Here is an 18,208-nt window from a genome sequence, read left to right on the forward strand (position 1 = left end):
CTCCTGGAATCAGATGGTGACCCAGGAGTGCCTGAAGGGCAGTAGAGAGAGTACTAAAGCTGAGGACTAAAGGCTGAGAAGTCAGTGCAGCGGAAACACCGAAAGAAGCAACCGGTGAGTTTCTATGTGAAAGGAAACCCGGTATGCAAATCCTTGAAGTTCAAAGGAGGATTACTATGTATTGCAGTGTTGCGTGCAGGAGTCTCGTTGTCGAAGGTCACCGAATGAAAACCTCATTAATCTTTGAACAAATAAGTTTACTTTGTATTGGAGTGGTCACGTATATGAAAAGGTACGTTATCAAAAGCCTCTGAGTGCTGTACATGTTACAAAGGCAACTTTCACAAGCATCTAGCAAAGAAACTAAATAAATGACACCATCTTTAATTGTAACAAAGGTCTTCGAGTGCTCGGCACATTTTATAAAGGCACCATACAGAGACTTATAACACCAAGATGAAATAAATGAAATGTTGCTAATTACTACGAACTTCTCTGAGTGCTGGGCATGTTGTTTAAAGCATTATACAATGAAACATTACACCAGTGCAACTGAATGAAGATCTTTAATACCTATGAAATTCAGACATAGATGAATTCCATACCAAAATACTTTTTTTGTGAATGCAACTTCACGGTGAACTCCAGTTCCCCTGCCACTGCAACTCTTCACCTGATGTGCTCCCTTACTACCAAATTGACTAATGGGACTGGAGTGTTTACGCACCCCATTTTGATCCAAGTGTGATATTATCACTGTGAAGGTGTGCTTGGGAGTATACTGGTGGAAGCTATTCTTTTGTTTTGGCTACACCAATGTTGTAGATCTTTTTAGCGCACGAGTTGCCCAGTGGCGTATGTACTAATATATTTTTATGTTTTCCCTCGTGTTTTTTTTAGTTGTTTGCATATTTGCAGTGGTGTTTTCACTGCAGCCGTTTTTGCAGTGTTGGGAAGGGGTGTCCCCCCCCCCCAGCTGCCTCTAACTCACCCTCACCCTGCCCCCACTCACCTTAGTCCCCTAACCCAAACACACACCTGTATTTTTGTTTTAAAAAAATGCTTCTCCTTTTCATCCCTGCTTCTCCTTGCCCAGGAACCACTTGCTGTGCTCTTCCTTTGCTTGTTCCAGCTCTCCTTGCTGAACTGTCTGGCCATTCTTGCTGGCCCTTACTTACCTGCAGCTCCTTCTGGCCCTGGTGCCTATAAATGGGAGCCCCTCTCGCTGTGATGGCCTGGATAGTGAGTGGCTGTCTGCTCTAAATCTACTCTTTGTCTTGAGTCACTTATTGTTCTCATTGTGGGACTGTCACCTGTTGCCTGGAGGGACCCTTGATATCTTGTGAGCTTCCTTTGACCCTTTAGGGGACCTCCAAGTTATCTTCCTACTGTTTTGTCCTTTGCCTTTTGGATTGTCTTCTTGGGGGTCTTCCATGCTGGGGTCACTTTGCCTGGGTCCTGCCTGGAAATAGGTTTCAAGTCGCTCAGCGCAGACTCCAACCACTGTCGGGTCCAAAACCAACACCCAGACTTGCCTGTCCACCAGCCATTCCTGACCCGTACCACTGTGACTACTCCTTCCTGGGTCCTTAGATCTCAAATTCGTAATTGGTCGCTCCCTCCAGGCTCTCCTGACAATTGGGGCAGAGGTTTCGGAATCCATCAGGGAAACAGTCTTCTGTGCTCAGTCCGGTTGAGAAAAGCCCTTGGGTCTGTGGGTACAGAAGTCGCTTTTGGATGCAGGATTTACTTTTGGTCAGTTACAGTGCTGGAATCTCTGTTGCAGACACCTTGCAGCTGAACACCCAAGACTTTTGCAGAGCAGGTAACCTCAGGACACCTGTACGATTTGAAGAAGAATGATTGTCCCTGGTTGTGGTGACTCTAGTTGCAAAGGAGAAGGTCTTGCATGGCTTCCGTTGACGCACAAAGTCTGAAAATGCAATTGCAGGTACTTGGTAGCTTAATCTAAAGAGCCTCGAAGTTCCATGGAACAGCTGCAGTGAGGTAGCCCAGGAGAGAGCAGGTCGGTCTACCGGTTGGTGCAGGGGCTCTTCCAAAGGCTCAGAAGGAACAGATCCTTGAGCAAGGGTTGAGACTGATTGTTCCCACTTATATAGCCGTTGAAGCACCAACAAAGGTGTTCTAGAGCTCAGGCAGAGGAGCCAGAATTGACCGCGAGTCATCAAAAGACTGCTCTTTTTCATAGAAATCTTGGCATGAAAGATTATTTGAAGAATGGCTGCAGGAGTCTTCCTTTTATCTAGGATCTGGACTGGAAGCTTGCCCAGGTCCACCAATGGTAAGGTTCTGCACCATTCAAACTGGAACTGGCTAGCCACTTGCCACAACATCTGCCCAGCAAGAGACGTTCAGGCACCTGGATGTGGATTGGGACCAGACAGTCCCAGCCACCACATCCGGGCCCTCACACATAGACACTGCTTCTTTGCCCAGGAAAGCAGCAGCTAAAGGGCTTCCCATAATTGGCAATTCCAGATCTGAGATGGCAGGAAGAAGGCCAAAGAACTATATGGCCCAAGGACAGTAAACTCCTTGTGGCACGGCCATCTTGGGGTGCTAGCCAACTTTAGTAGCCATTGGCGGTAAATGCACAGGTGCATGATTAAAACGTATAAAACACAGTAGAAATATATCCTCTGCCACTAGCCCATCCTAGGCACCGCACAGCAGATAACCAAAAGGACACTACAGAAAAAGTAAAAAGGATACAAAGTAAGTGTGCAATTGTTAGAATAAATTGACAAAGAGTCTTAGTACTGATAATCTTATGGACTGATCAGTTTCCCAATAAGAATGAGCAAATATGCCTGGGAAGTAAGACAGAAGGCTTTGCTTACCTCCAAAAAGTCAGGTCAGGAGTATAAAACAAAACAAAAAGAAAGGGTGTCCAATAGACCTCTGTGGGAGGAAAGCAGCTAAAAAGGAAATGTTTTTTAAAAGGTTCTATTTCAAGGAAGGGTGATAGTTCTTATCTTTGGCGCCTTTGAGATTCCAGAACACATCCGAGTCACAGAGTGTCTGTCGCTGGGCAGAATGTTTGGCCAGTGGCTGTCATGATTGTACAGCTATTGCCACTCAGAACGATGCAGATCTTTACAATTGGTGGACCTGGTGGCGACTCCAGTCCAAATTCTGGATAAAAGGAGGACTCCTGCCACCCTTCTTGAGATCATCATTGGAGCCAAGACCCCTGTAGAAGTGCAGCCTGCTGAAGACCTGAGGATGACCATTGGAGCTGACCAGTATTGCCAATTCCTGTTGAAGCCTTGCTTCTCGGTACTGATCTCAGGAAGGCTCTTGACAGTGCTTCAACCCGTGGACCAGTGGGACCAACCAGCCTCGATCCTACTGAGCCTTCAGAAGTGTCCTTGGGCCTCCCGGTGTACTGACCAGCTCTCTCCTGGGCTACCTCTCTGAACCCTGTAGGCTCTCCAAGGGCATCCTTGGAGATTGGAGGATCTTCAACTTGTGCTACAAAATGCCGGTCCATGCATTGTCAGCCTTCCAGTCCCAACAGAAACCGCGCAGGGCCTGCATTTTTGTTCGCAAACCGAAGATCGCCTTTCACCGCCTAACCATGGTGACTCCTGCTTAATCACACCTTCTTCGATCCCCAGAGATTTCCTGAGGTCACCTGCTCTGCAAAAGTCTTTGTCCTTTCATGTCAAGTGTGCCCAACTGGCCAGTCTCTTGGGTCGCAAAACAGGTGATGCGACAGACCAAAACTGAATTCAGAGTCTGAAAAATACATCTGCACCCCTGATTCCTGGACCTCGCTCTACCGGATCAAGCCTAGAAGTAAATGGGCCCAGTGGATTCTGGAACATCCCTCTATAGGGTTGTATGGGTGTAAAGTCCTAGCCCTAGCTCTCCCTTGCCTGACTAAAATTGTTCGTAGTCTGGTCATGCATTCCCCATGAGCCTTCCCTGGTGTGGTGAGAGAGACAGGAAGAGAACTTTTCTCGAATTCTGGACCACTTAACTGCAACCACTGGCATCGTACAATCCGATAGTAAGCAGTAGAACTTGTGGAACTGGTGACTCTAGGGCACTAGGCCCCATTTCATTTCAGAGCTGGACTTGCTAAGGGTTAGGGATCTAATATTAGGCTTGCTCCTAAGTGTTTCTACTATATATTTCTACTTTTATACTTTCCTGCGTTTACTGGTTTGTGTGCCATTGTAGCCCTAAACCACGCATACACCCCACCTCAGTCTAAAACCTAGCGCTCTGCTACCATCCCTTGACTCGGTTTCGCTAAACTTCAGTGTCTTTCCTGTTTACCATAATAGGCTGGCCTCTAATAGGAAGGTTTTCTCTTTTGGCAATTTTCCCTTCATGGTTTCTATAGACACCCCAATCATTTTGCTTTGTTTTTAACCTGTTCTGACTTTTTATGGGGAAGTAAAGCCTTCAGCTTCACTTCCCATGTCTTTTGCTCATTTGTTATGGGGAAACTCATCAATCCTTCGACTCCCAGTACTGGGAAACTGTTTCCCTTTTATCTTTTAGATTTTTTGTTACTTTTTAACCTTGCACACAGCATCTTACAATGCAGTGCAATGGGGATACTTTTGGATCACCCAAGCTTTTTACATGTGGAATTGTTGGTTACTTTTATCTGTGCCTAAAGACAAGCTGGTGGCAGCAGATGTATTTTTACCATGTTTGTGGTATTTCTATTGTGCACATTCATGTTTACCGTGTATGACTACTAATTGTGGCCAGTGTCCTAAAATGGGCGTGCCAAAGGAATTTCAATTGTTCTTAGCTATTTTTTAGTTTGGCCTTCCTCCTGTCTTGCCAGGTCAGGAAATCCCACAAAATGTCATGCATTTGCCTGGAAAAGCTGCTGCTTTCCCGGGCTACTGCTACCCTTGTGTGCGTATAGCCCAGGAAGTGGGTGGGACTGTCTAGTTCCAGTTAACATCTGTGGTTCCAGAGAGTCTGTGTGGGGCATGAGTGATGCACCCTGATTGGACAACTACTGGCTGTTTGAGTGGTGCAGATCCTTACCATTGGTGGGCTTGCACTTGCTTCCAGGCTGGATTTTGGATAAGAAGGGGATTCCTGCAACTATTTCTTCAGATCCGCATTGGATCCAGGAATCCCTCATAGATGAATGGCCGATTAAGGATCCGAAGAATACTCCTGAAGAGGCATGACATGCCTTCCTGCATCTGACCCGGTGAAGCCCTGTTGGACTACCTGATCTCCGAACGACTAGTGGGACCAACAAGTCTTGACACCTTCTTGAGGACCCAGAAGTGTCCCTGGGCCACTCAATGGAGTGACCAGCTCTCTTGTGGGCTACCTCGCCAGAAGTATCACAGTGGATCTTCGGTGGTCGCCGGCTTTTGGTCTAAGTCGCCTTCCCTCCGAATGTCAGCATCTGAGCCTCAAAGGATTTGTTCCTAGTGAAGCTTCCACCACAACTGGAAGAGTGCCTGCTGTCGTCTGTGTGCGGTAGCCGTCGCTGGAACTCGCCTTCTCCCATCATGTGATGCATCCTGAGGAGGCCTGCATCGGTGAATCTTGCATTTATTCATCACCAGGAGTTGCATCTTGCATCTGGATTTGACTGAAAGAATCCTTACGCCCACAGCTCATATTCACCTCTCAACGGAACCAATGGCAGGAAATCCAACCTCCAGCAACCGCACCCCCCCGTCGACCCAAGTCATCTGGGAAAATTGGAGTCAGGGGAGGTAAGTAAACGCAAAGCGGGCAGTCTCTTTGTATCCTAATCTTCCATTGCACTGCCTTTTGGTCATCGAACCTGGGTAGTATTTCCTGAAAAATAAGAACACAATTTACTTACCTAGTACCCTTGCTGAATATCTTCTTCAGAACAATCACCAACACAAGTAAAATTAGAACTTGCCTCCAGAGACTACATTCTGGGGAGAAGCAATGTGGATCCTGTAACTTTGTGCCCAAGGCCCCATTCTACTTGGAGATTGGACTGCTGAAGTTAGGAGAATTCACTTGTGACTTTGTTCCATCTTTACTGTACTTACCTTCTGTGTTGAAGTCATTTAAATGCATGTTAAGAACCTATGGTGAATGTATGTATGTTTAATATTGAGTATTGTGCGATAATATCACCTGCTAGTTACATTTTTTTAGCGTTTAAAAAGGCTTAAATGTTTGTGTTTTAAACATTACTGTCTAAATTGAATTATTGTGTGCTTCAGTGTATGGACTCATTGTACACCTGACCCCACTCACACACTCCTGAGAATAGCCGAAACTGCTCTCCAATGCTGCCTTCATTGGGTTTTGGCTAACCTCTCAGAGTTCCTTGCTCACTAAAACTAGGGTGGCCTCCTAAAATCTGTCCACCAGGCCAGATTCTAGAAGTCCATCTTAACAACCTCTTGGACTCTATCCCTGAGGGGGATTCTGAAACTCCATGTTAACAAATACTATGCCCTTGAGGGACAGAGTAATGTGGGGTGTTCCTGACAGCCTCAAGGGCCTCTGTGACTGTTTTGCCTGCATGGTAAAATGTCTGGTTCCCTTTTCTTCACACCCCCTACCTCGTATGTATTGTGTGCTTACCACAGGTATAGAGCCTAGAAAATAGAACAAGATTGGGCTGTCTTTTGGATATTGTACTATTGCTGTGCCGGCACTAGGGATTGTTAACCGTATGTTAATGTTAAAGGTATTTGTATCGCACACCGTCGCCAGGGGAATTGGTCCCAGGCGTTCGGGTGAATCTGCAAACAAGAAGGCGGGAATGGGTTGGTCGGGTGAAGAGGGAATAGGAAACTGAGAAAGTGGTGTGCTGTTAAAAGCTTCCGTTCGATTTTCACTGTGTGCTGAGCTTTGGTGTGAATATCGGACTGATGTGAGACATTGTGTTCTGTTGGTGCAGTTTATGTGTTTGTTTTTTGTTGCGGTGTGGTGAAGTGCATACGGTTTGCTGAGCGAGAGGATGGTTGTGTGAATTCAAGTGTGAGTTAGGTATGCAGAGATTTGAGCATAGGGTTAGTGGGGTATGTCTTAGTCCTTATAATTCTTGTTCTATGTATCCGGTTGTTCTGTAGGTAGGCATATTTTCATTTTTTACTTTCCTGTCCATTTGTCATGAGTGGTGGCATGGCACATTCCATGCGCCCCTTTTCGCTACATGTTGTGCTGTGTGTCTATCTGTGCTAGTGGACCCACATTAAAGAATAGGCGTAAGGAGACTCCTCAGACATGTGCTCTGTTTATACATATGCCATGTATTATGTGCTTAACTACTTATTTGTTGTATATATTATTCAGTATATCGGTGTGGTTTATGCCTGTGAAGATAGTTGTGTGGACTAATTGTGCCTTTGTATCAGCCTGCAGTTTTCTCGCATTCTGGAATTGAAACGGTCCATAACGCCACTAATTGCCAACCCCTGCTTAAATCCCCCAATCCACTTCCCCCGCCCCTGCTTCTATGTCTTGAGGCGGATTTGGATATTTTCTGCATATAGTTGACATTAATGGCCAACATTCTGGAAAAGCTGGCTATGGTTCTACACAACTCTTAAAGGTATCTACAATTTAGACATTATTTCTGAACAGATGTTGTTGGCACATTAGGCTCCAGGTGAACACGTTTGCTCTCTGTATATTGTGGCATAGATGGGTCCTTTTTCACTTTCTTCACTTCACATTCCTTTCTCATTCTCTGCAGGTTAATCATTTATCCAAGCGCCATCCAGAGATGAAGATCGAAGAAGTGCCGGAGCTGACACTGCCCATTATCAAACCCAACCGAGATTACTTCTGCCAGTACTGTGACAAGGTGTATATGTAGGACACTGCCCATCATCAAACCCAACCAAGATTACTTCTGCCAGTACTGTGACAAGGTGTATATGTAGGACACTGCCCATCATCAAATCCAACCGAGATTACTTCTGCCAGTACTGTGACAAGGTGTATATGTAGGACACTGCCCATCATCAAACCCAACTGAGATTACTTCTGCCAGTACTGCGACAAGGTGTATATGTAGGAAACTGGCTGACTGCCATCTGTAAATAGTTCCCGAGTATCCCACCCACTTTATTTTGATTAGTAATTTTTTCATTAGATTGGCAACCAAGGATTAATTTCATGTAGAACTAAAACTCCTTTCCGTCACTGATCGATTTTGTATGCTGTGCCAAGTCCCTCCAATTTCATTCTGTATTCAGGATCTACTGTCGCTGTGCTCAGGTCCAAAGATTCTCCATAAGCAACCTATCCGAAACAGATCCCAATTCACCAATTTTATCCAAGCCTAAATAGGCTTTGTTTTGCCATTTGGTTAGGATTCCACTTTTCACTCTGTCCCAATGAGCCCATGTCCACCAGCTTTAGGAATATTCCCCTATTTCCCCTTGTAACATGAACACCAATTTCACCTGAAGTCGAGGAACCTGCTACGCTTTTGAAGGGCCCAGCCTGTTTAGAGCTTCGCCATAGATCCCTATTTCACCATCTACAAAAACTCCCTTTTCATCCTGCGAGGAGGTACCTCTATTCCAACTTTTCGGAGCTCCATTTTCATCCTAGGGTGGGCATCCCCTCTTTCACATGTAAAAAAAAAAGGAAACGTTTTGACTTTGTATAAACGATTCTCCAATTTGATACTGTTAAGAAACATTATTTACCCTGCAAATAGGATTCCACTATTCAGCCTAGTGCAGACATTTTGCGGTTACATTGTATCAATGTTTTGCGACTCTCCCTAGTGTTGACATTTATCACCAAAAGCATTTAATCCAGGGATCGAATTCTCCTTTGAGTGCGTGCATTTTGCATGTTCCATTCTGCCAAGTATTCACTCCTTTTTTTAAAATAAATTTCCCCACCTCAAAATATCTTGCCTTGGTTGATGAGAACAATAAACTAATGCATAGGCTGATCATGTGGTTCTTACTTTTGTAGGCTCTACCTCCACCTACTGGCTGATCTATTCTCATCCACAAAATGTCTTGCAGGTTTACAAGAGTGCCAGCAAACGTAAAGCTCATATTCTAAAGAACCATCCTGGCGCCGAACTACCACCAAGCATCCGGAAACTGCGGCCAGCGGGACCGGGGGAGCCAGACCCCATGCTTAGCACCCACACCCAGCTCACAGGCACAATAGCCACCAATCCTGTCTGCTGTCCGCACTGCTCCAAGCAGTACAGCAGCAAGGTACAGCACGCTTTTTCTTTTACCTGATATTGTAACCTAAATGTTTTCTGCACATAGTGTCTCAGGACTTTAGATGCAAAATAGTTCACCTCTATAATTGGGTGGTATGTAGGGTCAGTACTAGCTCATAATGCCATCTCTGGCAAGGTGATTGCCAAATGGATGAAAAGCATTTACTAACTGAAATGGATGGCTGAGTGAGATGCCAAGGGACAAAGGCCCTTTCACTGGACTGCAGATGATGGGAATTAATATAGAAATGCAGCTCCCCTCCACGCCCTAGATGACTGCCAAAGACTTTACATCACTAGAGTTGAAAGGCTCCAACTTGTACTCCATAAACTCAAGCAGTAACTTTCAAGGGACTTAATGGGCTCTGAGGACCTTGAGATATTGAGATACAGGCCATACAGCTGCTGGGGTAGGTGGGTGAGATTTGCATATTTTACAACTACGATGGCAGATATAGGTCATTGTGATGTGAAGGAAAATCTGCTGTCCTTTTGAGTAGCTCAAGTGATGCATAACTGAGTTATCAGCAAGGGGGTGGGGCACAGCCATAAAAGATGATGTGATCTCCTTCCCAGAATACCTCCATGTGATTGTACTAAGAATGGTCTGTAATAAGTGAACTTGATGTGGAAGCTTTCTTTCCAGGGGAACCCCAGGAAATCTGCTGACAGTTTGTTTGATCCTGACATGATTTTTGCGAGTGGGGTATTTTTAACCAGGGTCAATTGCTCTGATTTTGTTTTGGGGTCACCAGTTAGGCCTGTGCCATAGCACCAAACAGTGTATTTTGAGCCAGGTGGAATTACAATAATGGTCACAAATCAAATAACCGGTCAGACTCCAGTAATATGGCAAAATACTACTTTATTCTCCGTTTAATAAAGTAGAGAGACCTGACAAACATCGGGCTGATGCATGCACACTCACAACCAAGTTTGATTACATAACAGTCTTATACCCCAATATGCATCATCTATGACATCATTCTACCTGGCAAAATCCAAAACCTGCCAAAGGGAGGGATTTGTTAAGAGAACATATCTACTTATAAAATATAAGGGTTAGTGCTTCATTGGCTACCCCTTGTCTGCATGGCATGCCTTGAACTACCTCTAAATGCATACAGTACTGATTATAGTGGACAAAACATCGAGGGATTGGCTCTTGCAACGTTCTGTGTTAGGTTGTCTCCCAACCTTGGACTTTTTGGCTCCTTTGCAGCACGTACGTGAAACGAAACTTAAGTGTTTGCATCCCATCAGACTACTCCCCATTTTCGTAATTAGTCCATCTCTCATTGGCAGGCTACAAGCCAAAGTCTCTCATTTGTAGTTTGACCTTGTTGCTGCTCACTGTCCTGAAACATTCAAGGGAGTGCGAGCACATCACTATCTTAGCTTAAGGCTCTAAAGAATAGTTTTTGATTTCGACTTCTAAGTCAAGTGTTAGTGGACCACAAACTTTTCAATTTCAGCCTTCGATTTACTGCTATTTGATTTAATTAAGCAGGGTGCTGTTGTTCCTTCTGGCCTCTAGAGACTTGCACAATCTATCTCATATGAACTTTGTATGCTTTTAAATGACCAGTAGTTTGGCTCTCACAGATATTTTCGTCTTCCTTCATCTAAGAAGAATGTCTTAACATTCAGAGCTTATCCGCGTATTCCCTTTGTGCTCTGTGCTTGTCCTTTAAAAATTGCATTTTTGCTCTGGGCCAACCTTGACTCATTGTCGCATCTGCTCACGTGGCTCCTTCCACGTCTCCTGATACTTACAGCTTCAGCCTGTCTTTGAGGTAGCTTGGTTACATTCAACGTGAACCGTCCTCCATTTTCCTGATATAGCTGTCCTTGCCATGTTATATATTCCTCTATAGCAAGCTTATATACATTGTCTTTCTACCTTGCGTTACTGTGTATTTACAGTTATTGGTTAGTAAGTTGCTTCTTTATTTTTTAGATTCATGATCACTTTAGCTTTAGGTTCATGTTACTCTTAGTGCTTCCGTTACTTCATTACTTAGTATTTTCAGATCGTTTCACATAGGTTCATATATTTTCTTCATGACATCACTTTGTCCTTGTCAGATTTCATTTAACGTCATCCAAGATATTCACTCATGCATTCTGACACCTTGGCAAACATCCTTCCATGTAACTCCTATGTGATATCCTTCCACACTTTTAGTGCGAGGGTGCATTCTGCATGGCGGTCTGAGTGCATAACATCTCTGATACACTCGATGCGGTATCGGAACAATACAGGGGGTCCCATCTATAGCTTTTCTCTGACTGTTTCAGTATGACGGTTTTGAGTGGGCGGGGACTGGCAGGATAGCACCTACCTGCTCCTCTACATTCCCCCCTCTCGTTGAATTTTTGACCAAATTCTCTTCTTCCATGGTCCTTATCTTCTCTTAATCATTTATCAGCATTTTCTCTTCATCTGGCTTCTTTTTTTGGGATACAAATCTTTGTCACCCCCCTCAGGTGTCCTGCATTCTTTTTGTGTTCATCCAGACTCCAGGACATGTGGCAGTACTCTCCAGATGGTGAACTTAATATCCAACGTCCCAAATATCTTTTCTGATCCTTTGGATAATGGAACTTGGGTGCAAGAGGTACTTTTCTTTATATTCTCACAGGCACTGGCTTCATTTTGCATCTGTTCACCCGTTCCAGCGTCAATGTCAATCATTATCCTCATCCCAATAACTTTCTTGTCCGTCTTCTTACATTGTCCCAAGATGATCCTAGCAACACGGACACTAGTATTGCTAAAAGCATTTTGAAAGCATTTGCTAGCCAAATTGCAATCCATGAGAACAGAGATGTAAACCAATCATCTTCAATTTTGTATACTTCCTCCATCTTGATTCTGTCAGGGTTCCATTTTCGTCATCATGGGCAGGTATAAATGTACAGCAAGAAGGCCCAACCTTGGCGCACCCGCCTCTTTCCATTGCTGTCAAGTCCAGGACATACTTGTTCTGGAGGGCCAAAAGCCTGATCGCCCTAATTTCTTCTCGGATTGCATTAAATCCTTTTGTCTAATTTATTGTTTGCAGCAGCTCCCATTTTATAATCTGCACCCGCTTGCCATTTGTTGCAGCCTGGAGTCCTGGCAGGAATATAGATGTAAATATCACTGCTGTTTTGCTAAACAGTTTATGTTCATCTAGAATGTCATAATATGAATTTGCTGAAAAATAATCCTCTTTCTTTTTGCGATAGAGGTTGAGCGATCTTTACTTCCTCAAGTGTGCATCCATTTTCGGGAAATGTATTGTCTGCAAGTCGCTTTGTGGTACTACCAATGCTGGTATACTTATTAGTACCAATGAGCCCACTCCTGCCCACTTTGGCGGTAACTTCATATATGCTCTGGATCTGCAGGCCCAATAGTGACCCATTAGTACTGCTGTTCCTTCATGCCTGGAACGTCAAAAGCTCGACCACACTTTTTTCCTACTTTGATTGTGCCATTATTTCTGAAGCATAAGGAAATATTTTTCAGAGGCAGTATTTGCACGATTGACCCATGTCAACAATCTTTCAGTCTTAGGCCACTGGTCTTTACATTCTTTTTTCTGGGTTCCTCACAACTGCTTCCCATTGTTCGGTTAATGCTAATGTTTTGCACACAACCAATCATTCAGCCCATCCTTCAGGAGTAAGCACTGTTCCTTTTATTTATAGCCGGCCACTTTCCAACCATTCTCGTTTTCTCCCCAGTCTTGTCTTCACATTTGAGCACCTTATTTTCTTCTGTCTTAATTCCTGCTCCATGTATTCCAGGCTGTTCATATTTTATTTTACGGTGCTTCGTTTCTTGTTTTTCTCTTGGGTTTATATTTTGTACATAATTGTATTCTCTTGACGATGTTGCTTTATTCACCCTCACTGCAGATGCTGTCCTGCCTTGAAATTGTCCTCTGGTTAGGCAAAGTGCAAGGTGCATCAGGCAATGTGCCTTTTTCACTGATACTTTTGTAGCTATGAATATTTTAGATGTTCCCAAAGCGTAAGGTATAATGGAACACACATCAATTTTCATCTGACGTTCTCCTTCCCACCTATTCCATGTGCTGGTACTGTGAGTAATTTTTTTAATGAGACAAATTAGCAAGCTATGTATTTATATCTTCCTTGTTTTCTTCAGCATCCCTTTTTAATTTGAAATAACCTCCTAGTTAGATTGAAAAACAGGCTGTTTGTGCTTCTAGTAGGGACAATAATAGATGTTTAATTAATACCTTCTATATCAGTACTACCTTTTGCCACGTTTCTACTATCTATAATAATGAGAAAACTACAAATCATAAGACCCATAGAAATTAACATTAATATCCCATGAAAACCTACTAACTTTCTGGATGGTAAGGAGTCTCTAAAATGTTGTGATGGTATTTATTCCTCTTTGTATTAAGGCTGGATAATTCTGCAAAATGTAGGAAAAAATAACAGATAAGTGTGTATACTAGTGTGATTATGGTCATCATAAACAATGATTGACACTTTTCTTTCTTCTTCAACGTCCAGGCTCTTCTTTCATTGTTCCTTGAAACCTGCCTAAAAGGATTGTTCCAATGTTACTGCAGGTCTATTTACTCCTTATCAAATTTGAGAACCAACGATCTCTAATTGATTAAAAAAAGATATTAAATTCTAATCTATTGTCTGTATGTGAACTTCATTCTCTTGTTCTCGTTCCTAGACGTTTGGCGAGTCTGCATGCCCTGAACTACTTCTCTTGCTTTGTTTGGATGGATCAGTACACACGGAACTACTTCTCTTGCCTCTCTTTGGATGTCTTCGGGAGGGGACGATTTTTCGCCTTTATATGGTTTGACATCATGTAGATGTAGCCACGCTATTTGTCCCTTCAATTTTACTGCATTGGGGCTAGCTTCCTCAACCTCATGGGGACCCTCAAAATGGGGTGTGTCTCCTGGATACAATTGTGGAGGTTAGAGTAGATCTTCAGTTTCATAAAAATCAGTATAAGTATAATTGGATATTTATAACACGCTTAATACCGAATAGGTTTCTAAGCGCAGATCTGGGATTCAAACCTGTGTTGCTCTGTGTCGTCTTTCTTCCAAGATGAGCATGTTGCCACTGCCTATACTACCCGGGGATTGATTGTCTTTTTTGCTTTTTTTTTACCCCTCCTTTCAGTTTTTGATTTGTTGACACATGAAAGAAACACTTGCAATCATTGTTGTTAAATAATCATGCATCTCATCACCTAATGCCCTCGCTACACTGTCTGCATAAGTTCTTGCCCTATTTGGAGGAGTCAATGGGGTACTCCTACAACATCCAGTCACCAACTCATGAGGAGTTAGGTGTTGATCTGAACTAGGTTGGTTTGTTAGTGCAAACAAAGCAAGGGGCAGACAATGCAACCACCCCTTTTTTAAAGGGATCTTAATTTTGGCTGTTCTCTCTTTAAGAAGTCGGTTTGGTCTCTCACAGATACCATTGGCCTGTGGATGATAAGCAGGCGGAAATATGTGTTTTACACCTAATAGAAGTACTATTTGTTCAAAAAGTTAATTTACAAAGTGCGGTCCGTTGTCAGACTGCAAGACTTTGCACCCTCCCACCCCCACCTTGGGAACACCTCACGTACAAGTTACTTGGCAGCGCACAAGGCATCAGGTGTGCGCATGGACCTGCCTTGATCCATCTAGAAAAAGGACATACTACGACCAGCATATATATATATATACATATGTATCTGTGGCTGTTGCATATCTGTAGCATATCTACATAATCTATAAGTAGATGCTGAAATGGGCCATTAGGTCTAGGGATTTCTGCTCTTACTGTTCGCAAAGTGTGCCCTTCAGTAAACTTTTGCCACACTATGCAATTCACAATGAACTGTGTCACATGTTCCAGGAGATTGGGTGAGAACCACTCTTCTGCAATTGTTGCAGCTAGACTCTCTCGAGTCGTGTGTGCTGTGTCGTGAAGCTGCTCCAGCGCTACTCTCAATAATGTTAGAGGCATAACTGGCTTTTCAGTACTATCCTGCCTCCAAAATGCTTCCGTGGGGGATAAAGAACACCCCCAGCTTCCTCCATAAATCCTGTTTTTCTTGTGGTGCTTGACCTTGTATTTCAATTAACTGAACAATAGGCCACGTGTTAAAAACCCTCCTTTACCAACATGCATCATCCTGTCCTTTGTTTAACATCTTCTTTCTCTAAACTGAATATGGATGGGTAATAGGCCGCTTTTTTGGCCTCTGCAGCTTTGTTCCCGCATGAAATTAAATCTTCTCATATAGAATGTTTGTTTATTTATTTGTTAATGCGCGCCAAACCCTTAGGTAGACGGGCGGAACAGTACACAAATTCTCGAAGCTTAGTTACACGCAGGTACATGCAGGTGAGTGCAATACAATATAGTACAATACGATATAATACAGTGTATAATACAGGTTATAATACAAGATATAGCTGATCAAGGTGCAGGTCAGGATCAGACTGGGCATTTACAGAGTGTGCATATTGGGTATATACATATTAATACATATTAGTGCAGCATATAGTACAGTGTCAGATCTTAGCTGACCAAAGGTGCGAGTCAGGGAACTGATCTAAGCATAGTCTAGGTGGAGGGTAATGTTGGAATGTCAGAGATGGGAGGAGGTTGTTATAGGTCGTTGGTGCTGAGCCAATTAATAGCATTGTGTCTAAATCTGGCATAGGGTAGTGGGCGTCTAAGGTCAATAGGAAGGGAGTTCCAGGATTGCGCAGCGTTGACTGGGAATCTGGTTCCTCTGGCTGTAGTCAGCTTGAATCGAGGGGTTTTGAGCATGAATGAGTTGGCAGATCTGGTAGGTCGGGTCGTGATTCTCCTCGAGATTCTATCCGCAAGATACGAGGGAGCCAAGTTGTTTAGGCATTTGGATGTGATGGAGATAGTTTTAAAGAGGATTCTGTCTTTTATTTTTAGGCAATGGGTCTCTTTCCTGGATTTAGTGATGTGGTCTCTGGTTGGGACATTCAGCGCTGCTCTTAGGGCATTGTTTTGCAGTCGTAGTTTGTCTGTGACATATTTGTTGGCACCAGAGTACAAGGCATTGCAGTAATCTAGTCTGGATATGATTAGAGCATTGGCCAGGGTGATACAACTGGCCCTGCAGAGGAATGGTCTGGCAGCCCAAATTAGCTTGCAAGTGTAAGCTGTTGTAGAGGCAAGGGAGCTAACTTGCTTTTTAAGGGTGAGGGAAGAGTCTAGATAGAAGCCTAATGTTTTTACTACAGGCAAAACTGTGATGATATTGTTATCAATGTTGAATGATGCGTAGTTTGGGGATAGTTTATTTAGGTTAGTCTTGGATCCGAGGAGCAGTATCTCAGTTTTATCATCATTCAGGCATAGGCCGTGGGTCACCATTGTAGGTGCCTTTCCCCGGCTTACTACGTGTGAGTGAAGAAGTAAAATAGCAGATACAACCCCTTGTCGGGGAAAGAGGCACTGAGACCCGGCTGCAAGAGTTCAAAGGATGGTTTATTTCTCCAGCTAGGAAATAACCCAAAAAACTCTCCCAAATCTCATTACATCATACTTGTATTTATATTAGTTAAAGTAACTCTAACAAAAAATGCTAAATGGACCCGATTGGCCAGACGGTGTGGTGCTGTAGGTGTGGGTTTCATCTCTTCCTCCTGGTTGGCTGAGTAGCTGACGGACGTCAAGCATCTTGTGCTCCATGCAGGTCAGGGTCCGGTCACTGTGGTCACTACCTAAGCTAATATGTTACACACTAAATAACAAATTATTTAAAACATTTTATGCTACTTGTCACATTTCTACATAAGTCACACACAATGATTATTGTCAGTACAATTGGGTCATTCGTGGCTTTAATTGAAGGCCTTGACCTTATTGTGCATGTAGAAGAATCAGGCTGTGTTTCGCATCTTTTCCTAGGTTTCAAACTCCTTAGTGCAAGTAAAAGCATATATAGTAGTGTGTATTGGGTGGATTTCGCAGCACAGGCGAGGGTCTGGCACTTGAAAGAAATGCCTTACAGGGGGTGCAGGGTCAGGATGGCAATAAATTTTTCTAATGGGGGTGGGTGGCTTGCACGTTTATGAGGACGAATCGAGCAGAAAGTGCTTAGCTCATCCTGGTTCACATGCCGGTTCTCAGACGAACAGTGATCTCAGAGGAAGAAAATTGTAGCATATTGATTGTTGCAACTTTCTCCAGCTTCAGCGTGAGAATGGAAGCGCAGAGCTTTCCTTCGCAGGGGGAGTGCAAGGGTGGGGGCCAGCCAGCTGCCTGCGCGCCTTGTGTGTGTGTCTCTGTCCTTGGCTGCTGCGGTGGAAGGGGAGCTGAGCATGGCTGTACTATCGCAGTGAGGCCTGTGTACCCAAGATGGAGTCGAAAGGGGGCACAAAAGATGGATGCCCCGTGTCTTGCTCAGAAGTCCCATCTATGTAGCAGTCAACCGTGGTTAACTTTACATAAGGGCAAGGGGCAATCCCACTACCGGAGGCATGTGGTCCAAGCCTTGTACTGAGGAGTGTACGCTGCGAGGGGGCCTGAGGACCCCTCGCTCCCATATATTCCCCCCTTTCGTTACATCTAAAGTAACGAACTACTTTATCTTGTTCTTTCCGTTCTCCCTTCGGTAGCGATCAGCTTCAGCCACAGCCTCATCCCAAGCAGGTGTACCCCCAAACCTCGTTATACCATAGCAAGTTTTTTGGTTCTCTAATGGTAGTGTAATGTAGATTATCGACCACGTCCCCATACTGCCTATAAATGGCAGTCATCCTATACTGTGGTGTGGTGTATTCTCCGGTTTGTACTTGGGCATCTATCATGGTAGCCACCGTAGTCTGTCGACCCACGGTTACCATCATCATTGCTGAATTAGGCATATTATTTTCACAGCATCTTAGTCCCAGTTGGCACACACAGAATATTAGGAGAAGAAAGACTATAATGGGAATTAGTATCTTCGCT

The 18,208-nt window shown here is 43.9% G+C and overlaps 1 protein-coding gene across 3 annotated transcripts in view; it reads left to right on the plus strand.

Moving 5' to 3' along the window:
- PRDM10 (PR/SET domain 10) overlaps positions 1 to 18,208 on the plus strand; it is an 825,235-nt gene that overhangs the window by 563,725 nt on the left and 243,302 nt on the right. For all 3 annotated transcript variants that reach the window (XM_069614147.1, XM_069614145.1, XM_069614146.1), the window contains exons 15-16: positions 7,706 to 7,816; positions 9,000 to 9,200. In XM_069614147.1, coding sequence (XP_069470248.1) covers positions 7,706 to 7,816; positions 9,000 to 9,200 — 312 coding nt within the window. The remainder of the gene's footprint in view (positions 1 to 7,705; positions 7,817 to 8,999; positions 9,201 to 18,208) is intronic.

The sequence above is a fragment of the Ambystoma mexicanum genome, chromosome 9, assembly GCF_040938575.1.
Source record: "Ambystoma mexicanum isolate Mex_15411 chromosome 9, UKY_AmexF1_1, whole genome shotgun sequence".
Taxonomy (NCBI): domain Eukaryota; kingdom Metazoa; phylum Chordata; class Amphibia; order Caudata; family Ambystomatidae; genus Ambystoma; species Ambystoma mexicanum.